Here is an 18849-nt window from a genome sequence, read left to right on the forward strand (position 1 = left end):
TTAAATTTATTTTATAATAAAATTAATTTTATAATTTAAAATAATATATTAATTTATAAATTTATTTTTATAAAATATCTTCATGACTAAAGCATGTTTATTTTTTAAGTGTTATTAGTAGAATTTTCATCGATCCGTGATTGGTAACAAAACGTGACAATCGACTATATGAGTGGTCCAAAACTTGAGAGAAATTCGGGCCTTGGCTTTTTTCATTGGGCCGTCTTCTGAGCCCAAGACCACCCAGAACTCTATACCTTCTAATTTTCCTCCCCTCTTCTTGTACCTGCGGATCATAGAATCATAGATACCACTTGGTTTCTCGAGGGATGGCGTCGAGTTTGTTCAAAACCCTAATCAGATCGTCCAATTCTCCATCGGCGGCCAGAAACCTCTGCATCGTGAGTGCCCAAGTCAGCAACCACACCGCCAAATGGATGCAGGTGCCTTTTGATTTCCCCACTGCCAACACCTCACTATTATTTATGTGCATAAAACTCTAATTCTTGTTTTATTACCATATATCAGATCCCATTTTATATATTTTCTTCTCTATTTAACGGGAATTTCTGAAGTTTTTCTTGTTAATGGAATTTCTTAGAACTGAAAATCTTGTGCTAGAGTAATTATATAAAATCTGGACTGGATGAGCTTAATTTTTGGGAGGTACTTTTGTTTGTTATAATACCTAATTGGTTTCTTGTCGTGAAAATTGTATGGTTTGGCAGGTATAAGCTTTTCTTAAAAAAAGGAGTTTGAGGTTGACGCAAAAGTCTGCTTGGTTGCTGTGATAATGTAGGATAAGGAAAAGAAAACCTGTTTACAGTCAGTAGGATCTTCCCGGGTTTTATCTATTTTTTTGGTTATTTACTTTCAGGCGGTACCATTTGTTGAATCTATAGTGTTTAGGTTTTTCTTAAGTCAGAAAAAAAAGTTTTAGAATTTTGTACCAATTTGGGAGGTTAATTAGGCCTTCTTTTTTGCCATAAACAATAAGATTTTGTTGAAAAGATAAAAGGGCATAGCTAGTACACAACACAAGTACAAGATACATACAAAAGAAAGAAAGAAAAAAACTAAGATCTAAGTAAGTCCCTAAAAGGAGGAAGAAGCCCTAAAGGCACAAAGTCTGAAGGTGTAATGCAATTTAGGTAGTTTTCCTTTCCTTTCCTTTTACCCCGTCTCTCTCTTTGTTACTGTGCGTCTATGCATGGGCATGGTTGCTCTATCTTGAGTCTTTTCGAATGTTGGAAAGTTATAGTTATTCCCTGTTATTTATGGTTATTCCCACAAGGAAAACTTTCTGGAAGGCTTAAAAATGTTTTAATGCAGGAGTATATGAACATTCCTATTTTCATTTTCTTTTATAGGATGTAAGTAAGAAGTCCCCAATGGAGTTGATCAATGAAGTTCCACCTATTAAGGTTGAGGGCAGGATTGTTGCTTGTGAAGGAGGTTAGTATGTACACTGATTGATTTACTTGTTTATGTTACTTTCACCAAAGAAGCTAGATGTGGCTTCTATGTTCATGACCAAGTCAATGCCTTCCCAATGGATATGATTGGGTTCTCTTGTTTCTGGTTGCAGATAGCAATCCTGCACTTGGGCATCCAATTGAGTTCATATGCCTTGACCTGCATGAGCCGGCTGTCTGCAAATATTGTGGCCTTCGCTATGTTCAGAAGCACCACCATTAGGAGTCTTATGGTGATTATTCTGCTGCATTGCATTCTGCAGTGATGAGTCCCCGAGGGAGAATTGTGAAATTGGCAGGGTGCATAATTGTACCAGCATATTCTTTTTTCCCAGATGAAATCATGGTGTAATGATTTACTTTGTGATTAATATTTAGCTAAAATAAGCATTTGACATGCCCCTTCATGCGTTTCTGTGAGGCCCTTCTATATGAAAATTTGAATTGCATTCACTTTGTCTACTAACTGTTTCATGAAACGTTGTTGTGAGTTCCATTATTGCAGAATTACTTCTATGATTTTTTTTTTTCCATGAGATTTTATAATTTTCGGTTCTCTTCCAATTGGAACTCATTTAATTGCATTAAGCTTGCTCATTTGGGGTTCTTTTGCCTTAAGAACTGATGCTCATTTTGATTAATCACATCTTTATTCATGAGGTTTTGAAAACTAATCTCTGTCGATCTTAAATATTCAATTATGGCTCGTTGTTTTCCCTGCGAATTGGGATCAGCTTATACGATATCTTGATTATTGTTGGGTTTTCAGTGAGTTAGGTTGGGTCTCCTGCTTGAAAGTTGGAATTACAAAACATTTGGAGTCAATTTGGCCGTTCCTAACGACCATGTCAGCAGTAGAGGTACCTTAATGGTTTTAGATGAGATGACATCTATTAATTAAAGGTTTAGCGTATTGAATTAAAGAGGGATTTATTGTGATTTTGGGAGAAAAAAAGAGGCAAGATTTCGTTTCTAACTCTTTATCGCGTTACTTCTGTTTGACTATAGGTGAAAGAAATCAGCCTTTCACCAACATAGCACTGCACTGCTTCCACATCAAACATGAACATTTTGAGCTAGCATAGAAGGTTTTGGCCATGATGATGATTAACCAAAACTACAATCAAATAAAGGATAGAAGCCCCCAATTCCCTGTATATTCTGTAGAGCAATCAGTCTCAAAACTGTTGAAGGGCCAACCCGACCCTACGAGAAGTTGAGAACTACAATGGCAGCCAGAAAACAATTGTAACAAGTACACGAACTACGAGTAATTCAGTTATCACCATCACCAACATTTGACTTTTATTAACAAAATGCAAGAGGCCAATTGGCACAAACCCAACTAGAAGGATGGCAAGAAACTATTTTAACAGATATGCCTATGGATATAATCCATAATTACCACGAGCAATATTAATATCGAAATAACCTTAAGATATGCCTCAGACCAAAATCCCCAAATGAACAGGGGCCAAATAATATGATAAGATCACGATGCCCAGAACAAAAAAGCATGGGCCGTTCCTAATAGCTAAGCAGAAAAAAACCAGCCAATAATGGCCACGTTATACATGAATTGCGCCTGTTACACAGCATCATGCACTACCTTTATCAGCTGCCAATTTGCTTCTCTGTTGATGCTCTGCGACTTTATAATCTACCACCTCTCGGAACAGGCTTGGATCAAGCACACAATTCTCACTTCCATAAACAGCTGCTTGAACACTCGCCATCAATTTCGCTATTTCTCTTCCAGAGAATCCCTCAGTTTTAGCTGCCGCTTCCCTTAATATATCATGAGTTAAACCCTTAATCTCTATCTTCTGCTGTTCCCTTTTGAACAAATTTTGGATCCAACTAGATTTCTTTGGTCCAGCATGAGCTATATACTTATCCAGGTACAGTTTTAGAAGCTTGTAGCGTTCCTGTTCCCCAGGCAATGGAAATTCCAAAGCTTCATCAATACGGTCTGCCACAGCTGAATCAAGATCACCAGGGCGATTTGTAGCGAGAGCAAGTACTATGTCCTTCGACTGGTCACCCGTGCGGAAAAGGAGGGCATTGAGTGCACTTCTTTGAGCTTCACTCATGTAGGTTTTGTTCCGCCTGCAAAAATTTAGACAGAGTCCTCAGCTAGGGTTTCTTATCAACAGATGGATGGAAGATTCTCATCTTTTTTTCTTTTCTTTTTTTTTTTATATATTTTTTATTGGTAATCAAAAATTTTTATTCATAAGTGGCAAAGCCCAAGTACACGGAGGGAAGATTCTCATCTATATTTGAGTAACATAATATACATTAGCCATTACTCAACTGTTATGGATATAAAAATGAATAGAGCACTCTTATAAGACCATGGGGAAAGTAAAAGAGGAACCAATAATAGGTATAGTCAGACGGTGAGCCATTATACCCAATGACCATAGCTATAAATCATTTTTTTTTTTAAGTAAGAAGTAAATTTTATTCATTCGAATGAAATAGGCATAGCCTGTATACACATGAAGTATACAAAAGAACACCTAAATACACTATATTAAGGAAAGAAAGTCATGAACATTGTTTCCATCAACTACAATAGTTGAGAACCAAAGAATCAAGGTGCGCATAAAAAAATTCTGGAGCGCCGCGATCGTGCGCCCCCATCCCATAGCTATAAATCATTCACCCTCTTCCATTTGATAATGAATTTGTAAGGCTTTTGATGAAGTTAGTTTTCTCCATGAACGAGGAATTTCACAAATATGGGCTTAGCTCAAAGGTGAAGATGCACTAGAATGTACTTGGCAATTAATAATCAATAGCTGTGGCCCAAACTACCATTAGTATTGAAAACCACTAATATCACATTTTGTTCACAAGTCTAAGATATGTTGAGGATAGTTTCGCATTCATGCTCAATGAATTATTCAGATGATGAAAAAAGCAATGAGCCTAATTCATCTTGGTAATGCCAAAGAGTATTACGATTGACAAATTGTAATTCATACTGAAGTGACTGAACATCAATACTGGCAAGCATAACCAATGCCATGGTTCAGTTGGGGTGGTATGAACTGGAGTATGTGGTAGGTATAAATTATTAGATTCTTCCTAATTAGGAGAAACTCTACTGGCAACTTACTCGCACAGAAATGCATCAGCTTCATCAATGAAAAGCAATAAACCTTTCCGTGACTTCTTGGCCCAATCAAACAACTGGTGTATCTTGGTGACAGCCTGAGGTCCCAATGGAGCAACATCTCCTCCAGTCATCAATGCATAATCCAATCCCTATATGCATTAGAATTAGTAAGATGCAAATAATGATGATGACGATGACAGTGGTGGTGGTGAGGAGGAACCAAAAGGCATTCATGAAATTACGACTATATCATGAAAACACATGGAAAAACCGTAAAGTACTGCTGTCCATATACATTCACTAACAATTTCAATAGCATCCAAAATCTTGGCAAGATATGTTGTTATTCAACTGCTAGTAACAGAGAAAATAAAAGTCCTATTTGCTTTCTCAGTGTCCATATATAAGACATCATTTTCATTCCTAAAATGCCTAAGAGCTCTACTTTTTTTTAATCGACAAACAAAATTGTATGGATCATAAAATAGACAAAGGCCTGAGTATAAGGGGCATAGGGGCATATATAAAAGCATCGCCTATTCATGCACCTAAGAGCTCTATTAACATCAAATTTATCTAAAATTCAAAATGTATAGGGAAATCGCACTTTTATCTCTCCAAACTACCATTCCTTTTTGTAATTCAACCCCCAAACAACTATACGTGTTGCTCGGCACCCCAATTCAAAATAGAAGTTGCATAACACTATTGCCATCCAGCCATTAGGAAGGACAAAATATTCAACACTGCACAATCGTCACATTTGATCTTAAGTGGCCACTTTAGTCTTTAGAGGTCACATTGTAAAGGAATGATAGTTCAGGTGGAAAGGGGGTAAAATATAACAATCCCAAATGTAAAAAATGAATGTAAATAATGGAACCTACTGCTATCAACTTACGAAAGCAACCAAGATGTACAATCACTTTGTTTATCACTCGAACATCTTACCATATAAATGCTACCACATAGTAGAAGAAAGTAGTTCTACATGCCTATGTGTATGTATCAATGTTTTTACACAGAAAATACATTTTTATCTAATTGTGTAAACTAAATTAAATGAACAAGAACATGAATTACTGAAGGGGTAAGCAAGATCTCATACAGATTTACGAGCCAGCTCTCTAGCAGCCATTGTTTTTCCCGTTCCTGGAGGACCATAGAAGAGCATGTTTCGGAATGGTGCCTGATGGGATTTCGTATTGGCAGTTGCACCAGCCAGCTGTTCAATCCTTTTTTGAAGAGAAGAATGTAAAATTACATCACCAAACGCATTCCCATTATTCAATGAAGATCCCTTCTCACCACCACGAGAAACCGTGCTCATGGCACGAGAAAACAAGCCCGACCATGGATATTTCCCTCTGGAGGACTCTCTAATCAGTGATGGTTGTCCTAATATTCTATCAACATAGCTCCATATCACCTTTGCACCTTCCCTGCAATGAAGAAAAGCAACCTAGATAAGCTATAACCATGCAGAAAGAAAATCAACAAACAAAATAATACAATGAATACATCCAATGAAAAAAGTTCTTACCAATAAGATGTCAAAATTAAAGAGCTTTACCGGGGCAAAAAACTACCTAAGTGACAATGGTCACTATGTCAAAAGAATCGGTGCACACGGAGAATAATAATAAATTTCAGTAAATGAAGTTATACATCTTGTTATAGCTTTCTTGATACAAATTACTTTTACTACACCTTCAAACTAACTCGAACTGAAAGCAACAATATAGAGGAAAATGACAGGCTAAAAGGCATTTTCTTTCCACTTGGGAAAATTAAACCCAGAGCAAGCATTAACTCCTTGGAAAGTTTCGCTATAAGGTGAGTAGTAGAGCAGGGAAAAAAAGAAAAAGAAAGATTTTTTTGTAAGTTTTCCTTTTTGGTTTTTGGTATTAAAAAAAAAAAAAAAAAAAACTGAAAAGAAAGAAAGAGGAACAGCCAATAACAAATACCAATGTCATAACTAAAGCAAGAAATGTCAAGACTATGCAGCTCACTGATAGATATTTTAGGCTTTTGAAGGCAAACGTGCACATACAAATAAAAAAGGATAGCATATTCCTATCCTCTAGTATGATTTAAACAAATACCTTGTGGTGTAAACTCCTGCAGCTAGAGCTGTCACTCCCCCAACAAATACAACCAACTTATTTTGATCGGTTAGAATGGCTCTCAAGCCACCTGCAGAAGGTAGATGACTCCACACTAAGCCACAACTTCTCAAGAAAAAAAATATATATGCAAAAAAAAAAAAAAAAAAAAAAAAAAAACTACAATTATGCCATGTCCTAGGTGGACTGAACTCTTGGTATGCCATACATATTAGGAATAAACGATGTGACAAAAGAAGATTAGCTATCTCAATCGCATGCCTTGTCTTCCTTAGTAAACTGAATCCAAGATATGAGGAGAATCCAAACAAATTAGTCACCCTAGTCCACTACATTTATACAAGATACTGTGAGTTTTGTGATATCCATGCCAGCAAATGATGAAAAAAACTGAACATTTAATGAAGATACAATTCAATGTAAAATGATATATGAAAATATGTTTGTATGTGGCTATATTTTTTTTTTCTTTATGCTGTCTTCAAAAATCAAAGAAGACTACTTGGAAAACCAAGAAGGAGTAAGAGGATTCAAATCCTGCAAGTACTAGCAAAGAAACAATATACAATATTACTTGAGATAAAGTAAAAAATGCATGTTTTTCTATGATGAATAATTATCTATAGTGGGCAACAGAGTGGAATACTTAATAGTGATAACAAGTCTTTCTTGGGTCAAATTAAACAATATAATTGAGTTCATACCTCCAATATGTTCAAAAGTAGTATTTATCGCAGCTACCCATTTCTCTCTCTCTGCATTTGCACGATCCACAAGAATTCGTCTGTTAACCTCTTCAGCTAACTTTGCTTCATGGGCTCTCCCTTCTGCTTCTGCCATAGCTCTCACTCCGATGGTTTCACGTTCCATCTCAGCCTTCTCCCTCTCTGTTTGCCGACGTTGTGCTTGAATCTGCTCTTCTGTTGCCCGTCGAGCTTGCTCCTGCCTAATTGATGATTCTTCTTGTAGCTTTACAAGCTCTTGATTCCTCGCTCTCTGGTACTCATTTTCTGCCTGCCATGAAAAATAAAGCAGATTTAATTATCCATCACAAATAAATTTGTAAGAACCCAGAATAAAGTACTTGCCTGCATCCTCTTCCTTGCCAATTCATCCTCATATCGAGCCATTTGGGATTTTGTTTGTGCTTGATGCTGAGCTAGCTTCTTCTGTTCATCATATATTACCCTCTGCCTCTCCTGCCAAGCAACACAACATAGAATTCACAAACCAAAGAGTATACCAGCGAAAAAAGGGCTTGGTATCATACTCTCATAACTACTAGAAACTCTTGAACATAAATATGGGTGCATGGACCAAATAACACTCAAGAGAGAGCTAGACCGCCTTCTTATTTGTGTGGCTAAAGCTGACACTTCACTGAGCAGTTGTATATACACGCATATCACTAACTCTGAATGAAGGTTAAAGCCCAAAATCATTATTAGCCAAAAACTTGCAAAGATTACAGAACAAGCTGCCGGCTGATGCAGCGCTAAAAGAAAGGGGCTTATCAAATGGAAGTTCAGCACCCACCCCAGCCCCTTCTTTAAATTTCTAATGAGTTAATAGCAATCCAACTCATATGATTCACATTGAAACTATTGGTTTGTGAGGAGAATGGAACCACAGTCCCATGTTGGTCCTTTAATGCACCCTAAAAACAATAAGTTTTTTAGAAGACAATTTTATTAAAAATCGGAACAAAGTGTAACCGAAGCACACTGAATGCATACTGCCACCCATTGCCTCATCATCATGGGGAGATCTTAACAACTCGAGAAAACAGCTTTCAATGCCTGATCGATGCATCAAACATCATGCCAAAATCTTATCTTTGACCATCTCCCAAGTTGAATATGATAAAGCTCTAGAAAATCCCCTAACCTACCCTTATTTTTTTCCACATGCCAACCCATTAAGGCCCACTGATTTCATTAGAGCACCACTCTCTCCACATACTACCATACTTGACTTCTGTCATTGATCGCCATAATGCCTTGCTTTTGTAGCCAAGTACCACAGGCATTAGCACAACAAGGCATGATTAATACTGGCAAATTTCTAACCCCCAACACCCCTAAAGAAACACATATCTTGGACCAATTGACTAGATGAAACATAGACTTATCCCCAATCCCACCCTCAAGGAATCCCTCCAAAGCCTTTTCATATGATCGGCCACACCAATTGATTTAGAGAAAAGAGAAATGGTAGGTGGGCAAATTGGATGGTGTTTGTTTAATCAAACTATTTTTGGATCGGTAAATAAGATTTTATTGATCATAAGAATAGGCAAAAAGGCAAAAGCCAAGTACATGGGTCTTTTTAATCAAACTTATTGTGCCTCCTTCGAAAAATGGAGTTGCCTCCACCCTTTGGCCTTGAATAATACCCCCAGAGGAATTCTGACCACTTCAAAGGCAAAGTTGTCACCAATATCCAAGCACTCTAGCCAATCTGCCAATATCCATCACTGACTAACAAAAACTAATTCAGATTTAGTCAAATTAATCCTCAAACCTGAAACAGTTTGGAAACATAAGAAAAAATAGCGTACATAACATAAATGAGTCTAAATGGTCTCATCAAAGATCAACATATTCATGAATAGGTGCAACAAAAGCAACTCAACAGAACTCCTCTAACTCGCAGAAAGTCATGATAGGAGTTGTCTACCCAGGCACACAGCAACAAATAGTGTTTTACTCAGTGCCTCCACAAGAACAATTAACAATAAGGAAGATAGTGATTGCCCTTGTCCCAAATGAGCTACTAAAGAAGTCAGAGGATGATCCATTAATTAAAAATGAAACCGCACTGAAGATATGAAATGGACAATCCACCCACGCCATCTCTTCAAATCCACCTCTCCATGATAAATTATGAATGATCCACAGGTGAAATTGGGCTTTATAAGTGATTCCAGGGAAACTTCAAATTGACTAGTCTTTTTGGAGGTTATAGCACAAGTGTGGATGGTGCTTTCCATGAGTTACATAAATGCATAGAATCCCAAATGAACATTATTGTAAGCTTTTTTCTCAATCCAGATAGTTTTTTTTATAGGTAAAGCAAGAAATTCTAAATCCAGATAGTAACCTTGGAATCATGGATCAAAGTCTACATCCAGACTCATTGACACTAAAAGCTGGATCTAGTTTATGTCTTCCCCTTTTTTTATTGGCACCGGGTGTCCAAGAACAAAGTCCTGACTAATCTCGGGGGTACACAAGCCCTTGGCAAGAAGTTTCCCGCAAGTACACCTCGGGTAATTTAAGGAGAAGCTCCCCCAATCCAATAGCCCCTAGAAATTGTTTGCACTCAAGAGGATTTGAACCTTAGACTTGGAGGGAGCATTCCACCAAGACCAAGGCTTTTACCACTTGAGCCAACCCCTAGGGGTTTAGTATATGTCTTCCCTTGATGACAATAACAATACAATTGGATTTTTTTGTAAGTAATAAATCTTTAATAAGAAGCGCTAAAAGACACAACTCAAGTACACAAGGAGACAAGAGATACACCTATGGTTATCTCTTGTAAGAAAAAAGAATTTTACAGTTTCAGCTTGAGCTTGCAATGCCTTGAACTCTGCAACCTTTGATTCCATCTCCGTTTGCCTTGTCTCTTCTTTCTTCTTGATAACTTCAAACACCTATACTAACAAAAAGAAACCAGTCAATCCCTCCACAAATCATAAATTCTAAAAGAAACTTACTAGATTCACAAAGAGATCTCACAAAAGTAAGTTCACAAATTGATGTGACTAAATGTTATACGTTAGATTTACTTTATAATAAAAAATAGTTTTACAATCTAATGCATCACAATGAGCCACATCAGTTTGTGAATTTTATTTTGTGAGATTTCTTTGTGAACCAAGCATTTCTTTTTGTAAACAAGCCATGAGATAAACAAGCTATTTGAGGCACTTTCAAAACCATGTTTTTTTCTTTGATTTCTTTGTGAACCAAGCATTTCTTTTTGTAAACAAGCCATGAGATAAACAAGCTATTTGAGGCACTTTCAAAACCATGTTTTTTTCTGAAGCATGTCAGAAATTTCATCAGATCTAAAAACCATTCACCTTGATTGTTGAGGAGACATAGGAAAATAATAGATTTATTACATCTTACATTCCATTATATAAATCAAAAATTAAAATTTTCCAAAAACTGTGTTCACCAATCAACTGAGATTAGAAAAATAATTTGACTTCACATAAATTCTCATTTTTTAAGAAATTCAAATAAAAAATTATCAAAATTATTATTTTTCTTTTCCTCCATTTTCCTCAGCTAAATTTATCAAATACCCACAGTAGTTTTCTTCTCGTTTCTTTCCTTTGCTTTCCTTTCCACTCCTTCTGTTTCCTTACCAACCATACAGGGCCTACAAATGCTTAAATTCAAACTAAATCTAAACCTCATTTGAAAAGCGGGGAAAAAGCAGTCCCCATTAAAAATCCATTTACAACTCCTCAACATTATTTTTCACAATTCCTCAAGATAAACAACCGCAAATACCCATTTGGGGAAACTAAAATGATAAGACTAAAACTAAAAACTTCAAAACCCATCAACGATATATCGGAAAATGACGAACCAAAGATGACAATGCAATGAAAAGAAAAATATAAATAAATATAAATCCATTTATAGAAAGCGCAAACCAACCTTCTTGGCATGAGAGGAACCGGTGATCTCCTTTAACGCCTTGGCCCCCCGCTCCAGCGCCTCCGGGTCGAACCCCGCCGATGTGGTCCTCGGATTATCATTCCGAATCCTCGGCGGAGAAGAAGACTCGGTATTAGCCTCAGATTCTGGCGGATTGAAAGGATGAGATTGCCCAGGAGGAGGAGTAGGCGAAGAAGAAGAAGAAGAGAATGGGGAAAGTTTGAAAGACCCATCAGCATAAGCCAAGTTGGATTGGGACGATAAGGAGGTTGAAGACGAGGCTGCCAGGGCTGATATGAGCCCCAGCGCAAATGATTTAGCCATTTTTGCTTCTCCTTTTCTCCCCTCCAGGTAAAAACCCTCTGAGTTGAGATTTCGTGTGGGAGACAGAAAACTAGGGAGTCTTTAGAGAGGTTTAATAAGGAAGGATTGGCTTGCAGAGCAAGAATGTGGAACCTCAAACTCAGAGACTCCCTTATGTAACTTCTGTTATGTTATGTCATGTTATCGTAGAAGGTTGCAGAGAGAGAATTCAGAAATGGTGTTTGAGAGTTCAGCCGTGGGGTTTTGGTAGGGTTTGTGTCCTTTTTTTTTTTTTTCTTTTTTTGTTTTTAGGGTTTTGTGGCGGTTTTAGATTGGTGATGGTGGGATTTCGGATTTTTTGGGCTTGGGCTCCAATTACCGCTATTACTGTTTTTTTTTTTTTTTGTTTTTTCTTTGTTAGTTTGGGATCTTTATTAAATAAATTTACAATCATTAATAAAAAGTCATTTTTTTTTTAATTTTTTTTTTATTTTCCTCAAATAAAAATGACCTCTCACCGATGGCACGTAAACATGAGATAACATAGCTACTAACAATTTGAGCCATTTGCTTTCTCTATTATAAGCGATGTCCGTCTAGGAATAATCCTTGATTAGGACAACCCAAACTGTAAAGAGAGAAACCAATAAACAGATGAGAAATTGGAGAGAGAAAGAAGAAGGCAAGAGAGAATGGACAAGAAGGTGAGAAAGAAAGAGAGGGCAGGAGGTACTTGAGTCTCAGTCCAAAGAAGGGAGAAGGAGAGGAGCAAAGGAGAAAGCATTTTCTCAAAATTTTATTTCATCAAAATATAATCCATTGGATTACAAAACACCATTAAATAGGCTGGCAGATATTCTAATATAATTAGGACTCTTAAAACAAATAAAATTTCAATTATAATTTGATTTCAGATGTCTATACACTCAAAATAACAACTCTTTAAAATAAAAGATAACTAATTTTATTAAAATTCATTCCAACGTTACAAATTGCCTCTGACTGAACAAGAAATTGCCTAGAATATATCTTTAGTCCTCATAGGGCTAGAGTTACACCTCCATATAACAAAGATAGAAGCCGCCAAAATTAGATTCAAGATAGTGCACAGCATAAATTATTGAAGATCTTGATCCAGGCTTGGCTATAATATGGGCTCCACTGTTCATGATGAAGAATTAAAGACCAAGACCCTTTTTTTTTCTTTTTTTAAATATTTCATAAACCCAGAGTTTCTTGTATGCATGCAACATTTAACCATCCATTTAACAACAAATTTTCTTCTATCAGTTAGATGTTCTTTCTGGATAAACACCTTCTTACTGAGAATACCGAGATCTCCCAGAATCACAAACACAAGCATTGCTTGACTAATTGTACCAACTATGATATCCCCGCAACATGTCAGTAGATATTGTCTCGAGGTCTCCCAATTTTGTGCATTCATGAATTGTTCTCCACTCGAGCTTCCGAACAAGTGGATTCTAATCATCCAACAATCAGTCAGAGACAAGGTCTACCAAGTTGTTGTCATCAACAATCCTGTGATTGCATCCTTTCAGCTTGGTTACAACTGAGTTTTCAAATATATATAAGATGGTCGGGATTCATTCAGCCACAAGGGATCCTATCCTCCTGTCCCCACATCAGCCCCCTTGAAGTGAGGCTTCGAGGGAAATATGAATATAGTAGATGCAGCAATTGAGGGTTGAAACCCAGCTGAGTATCTTACTGCTGTCACGGTAAATCTGGGCATCTGTTGGACGCCTGAGGCAAGTGGTACAAGCTTGTAACTGAGAATATGCTCAGATTTTGGAAGAACAAAAACCGTGTCATTATGAGACCCAGATAACACAAAACTCTGTGCATCTGCCAATGAGAATTTTACCTCTTGAAGCAGTTGTGTTTGGTTCCGAATTTTGACAAGATATGTGAAGGGATCACCAAGGATGGCATATGGGGGACAATCCAAACTCACAACCAGAGGAGGTGACTCCACATTTACATCAGGAAGGGTTTGTTTAGTCAAAACCGAAGCTGCTTTTGAACCAGAATCCCTCGTCCATGTTACACACGCAGTCCCTATCGTAAGCTTTGAAGAATCATCCTCAGAAATGACCGTAAAAACCTTTTTGAACTCTTCTCCTGGCACAAGAAGGGCAGGTTCTAGAAGGTCTTCACCCTCGTGTCGCACAGAACATGGCCTTCCAGTGTCTTCATTATCTTCTTGAAGAGTCATGCCTAGTAACTTCAATGGCACCTCTGCAGAGTTCTTAGCACTAACAAGGAGAATACATGTTTCATTACGAGGCAGTGATGCTGGCAGATCAGAATCAGCAACTGCCTTGATCCTAGATAGCAACAATGGGTCCTGACGAAATGGCAGCAGAAACCGATGGCTAATTACAATAGCAGTCTTTCCTTCAATTTGCAAGCTCTTGTGGACATTAACCTTTTGAGCAGTTGATTCAAAGCTATACGGAGAATAGCCCAACGATACGTAAAGCATTACAGGTTTGGGCCGATGCCACTTGATTTCGAGTTTGCAGGACCATGATTCTCCACATTTCAGAAATGGAACAGAAAACAATCCAAAAGACTTCTGAATTTTATTGATTTCATCCGTATCCAATTGAGTTTCATCCTTTCCTTCTGGAACAGAGATGCCAACAAGCTCAACATGATGACTATCCAAAGAGTATGCTTCTGTTTCCCTAGGACTAAACAAGCTGCCACCTCTTACATCCACCAGATTGATCTTCAACTCACCAGAGTAGACTGCATGGCCCACAGAGCTCACGGTAACAGGTACTATGAACCTCTCTCCAACAAGTGCAGGGCCAGAAGCACCTAAATTAAGATCTACTTGCGGGTCCGGTTCTTCAATCTGGGTAGCCTTCTGACCAGTGAAGGCTAGAGCAGGATCCTTGGTTGGAGAAGTCTCTACACGGTCTTCAAACTTGAAAAGTGGTAAATCCTCCATTGAAGCTGGACTTTCAGCTCTGCAACAGATCGTGAAGTACGGTCCCATTTTTGCAATAACAGATGTGCATTCAAGTTTTCCACTTTGATCTGAATCAGTCATAAAATATTCTGAACAATTACGAAACAACAGATGGAACATTTTTCATCCAACGATAATATTCCTGATTCTGCTATAGGTAGGGTGTCTTTCTAGTCTAAAAAATAGACGAATAAAAAAGATAAGCAAGGAGCAATTCCTTAAATTGGATCGTTATAATTCTGCTATAGCTAAGGCATCCTTTCAAAGCACAAAAATAGTGGAACCGAAAAGGTCAGCATGGAGCAATTCCTTAAACCGGATCATAAGTAAATTTTGGCAATAGAATGGGGTGAATCAACTTGCACAATTCATGCAATCACAAACTTGGCAACCCCCCCCCCCCCCCCCCCCCCCCCCCCCCCCCCCCTCTCCCACACACACACAAAAAAAAAAAAAAAGCTTCTTTTGTGTAAATTATTTCTTGTGGGTATCAGGAACATGTTCAGTGCCCCCCACCCAATTTTTCCCCTATAATAGATTGAACCTAGCACACAACCTAAACATAACAGAAATCAGATCAGATAAGTGACTTACCAGATTTGACGTCATATGTCAAACGTAGCCATTTGTTTGTAGAAAGTGTCAGAGAAGAAGAAGTTTCTACTCGGTGGCCTTGTTTATCATCAGCTGTAGCAGCTAGAGGAGGTCTTTGGGCATTCATGATGATAAAGTTGCAATTAGATTGATTGAATTGCACTTCTAATCGATCAATTTCAACAGTCAGGGGTAATTGTGATAATAGGGAGAGTGTAATCAAAGTGGGTGCACTTGGCTTGATTTTTTGTTCATGAAATGCAACTGAAGCAAGAAGCACCAATCTTAATGGACTGACAAGATCAATCTCAAGGTGAAGTGGATTATCTAGAGTTATTTTGAGATCATCATTTCTCTCAACTGATGATAGCCCTGATTCCCCAATGACAAGCCCAAAAACATCCTTGTGTATTTCTTCTCTCCGTGCCAAACTTGCAGGACCAGCTGGACCATTCTCTCTATATTTCATCTGGGTATCAGTACCAGATGATACTGGCAGCGCAGCCATTTCAAGTGAGTACTCTATAAGTTCTTTCACAGTACCATATTTCCTTGCACATTCCCGCAGGTAACCCAAGACTTCCCAAAGCAAAGTGACCCACCCCTCTCGTCTGTACAGACTTGCAATATCATCAAAAAGCTGTTTCGCATTATTAAATTCACCAGCCATATAATATTCCTTGCCAATTTGGAATCCACAGAAAGAGCCCATCCTCTGGACTTTGAGATTACTATATGATTCATAAGATTTTTTCAACAAGGCAATTATTTCATATGAATCTTGAAACCTTTTTCCTTCCACAACAGCAAAACGGATATATTCTTCATCAGTGAGACTGAAAGCAGGATGAAACAACATCAAGCGTTAGTAAAAGGAAAATTTATTGTTGAAAGTAATCAATCTCAGCATTATCTGTGAAGACTTACGACTGCATAGCAAATTCATCCCCTTGCTCCAGTAATCGAGCAAACTGACCAACATAAGCTGAAGGTACCACAGACTCAGCACCGTTATCCATCTCATTACCAGTTTCTGACATTGAGAGCGCAAGTTCCAAACAAGCTCTCTTCTCCTTTAAGTAGTGAGCAGCTAACTGTTTCAAGATCAAAAAAGTCGAGATTCAAGTCAGTGAAAGGTGTAATTAGTTTCAACAAACCCTAAATAGTCCAAATCTCTCCCGAATCCTTTTTTTTTTTTGATAGGTATAAAGCTTGAAAAGAAAAAGACAGGAAATTAGATGTGACATAGATTTGATCTACAGAATCTCTGGAGTTGTGCCTTTCCAAATTCAAATTTTAAATAAACACGCAATCTTTAGCTATGTAGCTACTATTCTATCATCCAAGGAGCTTCCCATATACCAATAAGGATCCCTCATTACCTCCACGTGCACACAACTAGAGGCACAGATAAACTGTATTTTCCATTTGCCTCCAAAATGCACACGCAAAAGTAAAAAAGGCTGCGCTCACCTGATAGTAATACGCTGGACGAGATTCCCACTCGGACAAAGGTTTGTCAGCTGTACCTAAAGCTAGAGATGAAATATTTGTAATGGCTGCTGAACTTTTGTCCAGCAACTCCCCGAATACCAAAAATTGTCTACTCATCCACTCCCAATGAAGAAAGACGGCTTCTGGGGTTCCAACCAGCCTTCTATAAGAACCATTATGCTGGCGGAACCACGTAACTGCTTCCCCAACCTTTCCACCATGCAATAACAGAGTTGATATCTTGAAGTGCAATTGCTCTGCCACAGTTTTTATCTCAACTAAGCGTTGAATAGCTGGCAACCTTTTCGATGTACCAACCATCTGTAGTCATAAATATTCACAGAAAGGTCATAAAAAGTATTTTATGTTTTGAAAAGATTAAAATGACTGAAGCATGGATGTGAATTTTTAAAGTACCTCTCGCAGTGTATGATAGGCATCTTCGTAAAATCTCAAAGCTTCAGCCCAATCTCTTCGGAACTCTGCATACACAGCAACCTAGCAATTCACAGCAACATACATTATCTAAACGCATACAAAAAGCAGCATGTATTTGGGAGCAAGGCCCAAAGAGGCGCTCTTACTTTGAAGCAATAACGAATGTGCAACTCAATACTAGAAGAACTAGAGGTCTTCTTTTCAATACGCAATTTAACTCGTTTTCCTTCATCTCTGTAATATGTATTGGCCAATTCTGCCAGGGCGGATCCAAGCCTGCTGAGTGACTGTTTGAGCTCGGAGGGCTCGTCCGGCTTAAGGATGACAACGTATTTCGAATCCAGTTCGGCACGCTTGCGTAGAGCAAGCATTCGATCTTCGCCAATATCGTCTGCAAGACAACCCAACCAAATATACAATTTAAATCACAAGGAGAAAGAGTAGTGGATCCACTGCCCAATTCCAATTAAGCCGGTATATACCTCCATGCGGCACCACCACCACAAGAAGAAATTTAATGTTTCGGGAACGAAGGACGGCTTTGATTTGATCGAGGAGGGAGCAGACCTGGAGCCACTGGGCGGGGTCGCCAGAGAGCTGATCGGAAGAGAAGAGAGCGGCGAGCACGGAGGGAACCCTAGTGCGGTGCTTGAGGAGCCAATCCCGCTTCAAGATGCCCGGAACGACATGAGCAGGGGAAGGATCGTCGCCTTTGGGGGTCCTAGAGAATAGAGAGACTTTGGAGAAGTCAGGGAGAGCGAGGGTGTTGATTGGTGGCTGCTCCGAATGAAGGTGCTTTGAAATGGCGGCGTGAAGCTCCGGACATCCCACCAGCGATACCAGACTCACCGGCGGTGTCCTTAACTCCTCCGGGTACTCTTCCATTACTCCGCTAGGGATTTCGGAGTGGGAAGGGGTGCTTTTAGATCTGTATCAGTTTAGCTCTCTAGAATTTTGTCGTCTTCGCCCCCACTCCCCCGCAAGGCCACGATTCGCCAGAAGGCTGACCCATTAAAATTCCCCATCGTATTCTTTATCATATTAAAAAATAATAATTCTACGTATAAGTAAACATACTAATCGCTTTAAAAAATAATAAAATTAATTTTTAAAAAATTAATTAATTTTTTTTAGGTAATTTTTTTTTTAAATGATTACACGATAGTAACACAATTCACAATTATAAATATCTATTTTTTTTTAAAAAATAAAAAATTAATAAACAATAATATTAATTTCTTAATAGTAATATTACATATAGTCGTAAAGTATATACATATTGTGTAATTATTTTGAAAAAAAATAGAATCAATTATTAAAAAATGAGAAATAATACTTACAATTGTGAATATACAAACGTCACTCAATCACTTTTGAAAAAAGTGAATAAATACGAATTTACGTGAAAAAAATTAAGTTTTTAATAATGGGTTCATTTCTTTTTTAAAGTGATTACACGACACTTACACATTTCATGAAAGTATATAGCATTCCTTTCAAAAAATTAATTTTTTTCATATAAGTTCTATATTTATTTATTTTTTTCAAAATAATTGTTCAATGTTTACAACAATCAATTTTTTTTAATATAATTATAGTTTAAATAATT

General features: G+C 37.8%; 3 protein-coding genes across 4 annotated transcripts; 1 reads left to right on the top strand and 2 right to left on the bottom strand.

The window, feature by feature from the left end:
- The first annotated feature begins 274 nt into the window (after positions 1-274).
- On the top strand, positions 275-1994 carry LOC122313839 (NADH dehydrogenase [ubiquinone] iron-sulfur protein 6, mitochondrial). Its single transcript, XM_043129109.1, has 3 exons — positions 275-443; positions 1371-1455; positions 1589-1994. Exons 1-3 carry the CDS (start codon positions 330-332, stop codon positions 1696-1698), a joined length of 309 nt encoding a protein of 102 aa, XP_042985043.1. The 5' UTR covers positions 275-329; the 3' UTR covers positions 1699-1994.
- A 755-nt stretch (positions 1995-2749) lies between these two features.
- On the bottom strand, positions 2750-12001 carry LOC122313838 (ATPase family AAA domain-containing protein 3). Its single transcript, XM_043129108.1, has 8 exons — positions 11408-12001; positions 10291-10386; positions 7817-7927; positions 7433-7742; positions 6708-6798; positions 5711-6044; positions 4603-4751; positions 2750-3584 (listed from the first exon to the last, which is right to left on the bottom strand). Exons 1-8 carry the CDS (start codon positions 11729-11731, stop codon positions 3074-3076), a joined length of 1926 nt encoding a protein of 641 aa, XP_042985042.1. The 5' UTR covers positions 11732-12001; the 3' UTR covers positions 2750-3073.
- A 650-nt stretch (positions 12002-12651) lies between these two features.
- On the bottom strand, positions 12652-18258 carry LOC122313837 (trafficking protein particle complex subunit 11). 2 transcript variants are annotated; one of them, XM_043129106.1, is made up of 7 exons: positions 17723-18258; positions 17387-17631; positions 17220-17300; positions 16782-17123; positions 16236-16402; positions 15309-16144; positions 12652-14803 (listed from the first exon to the last, which is right to left on the bottom strand). In XM_043129106.1, exons 1-7 carry the CDS (start codon positions 18123-18125, stop codon positions 13338-13340), a joined length of 3540 nt encoding a protein of 1179 aa, XP_042985040.1. In that variant the 5' UTR covers positions 18126-18258; the 3' UTR covers positions 12652-13337. The 2 variants fall into 2 exon arrangements, with proteins under 2 accessions (XP_042985040.1, XP_042985041.1); XM_043129107.1 differs by having other exon boundaries at positions 12652-14782; positions 17723-18257.
- Positions 18259-18849: the final 591 nt, after the last annotated feature.

This window comes from Carya illinoinensis, chromosome 6 (assembly GCF_018687715.1).
Source record: "Carya illinoinensis cultivar Pawnee chromosome 6, C.illinoinensisPawnee_v1, whole genome shotgun sequence".
In the NCBI taxonomy this organism is placed as follows: domain Eukaryota; kingdom Viridiplantae; phylum Streptophyta; class Magnoliopsida; order Fagales; family Juglandaceae; genus Carya; species Carya illinoinensis.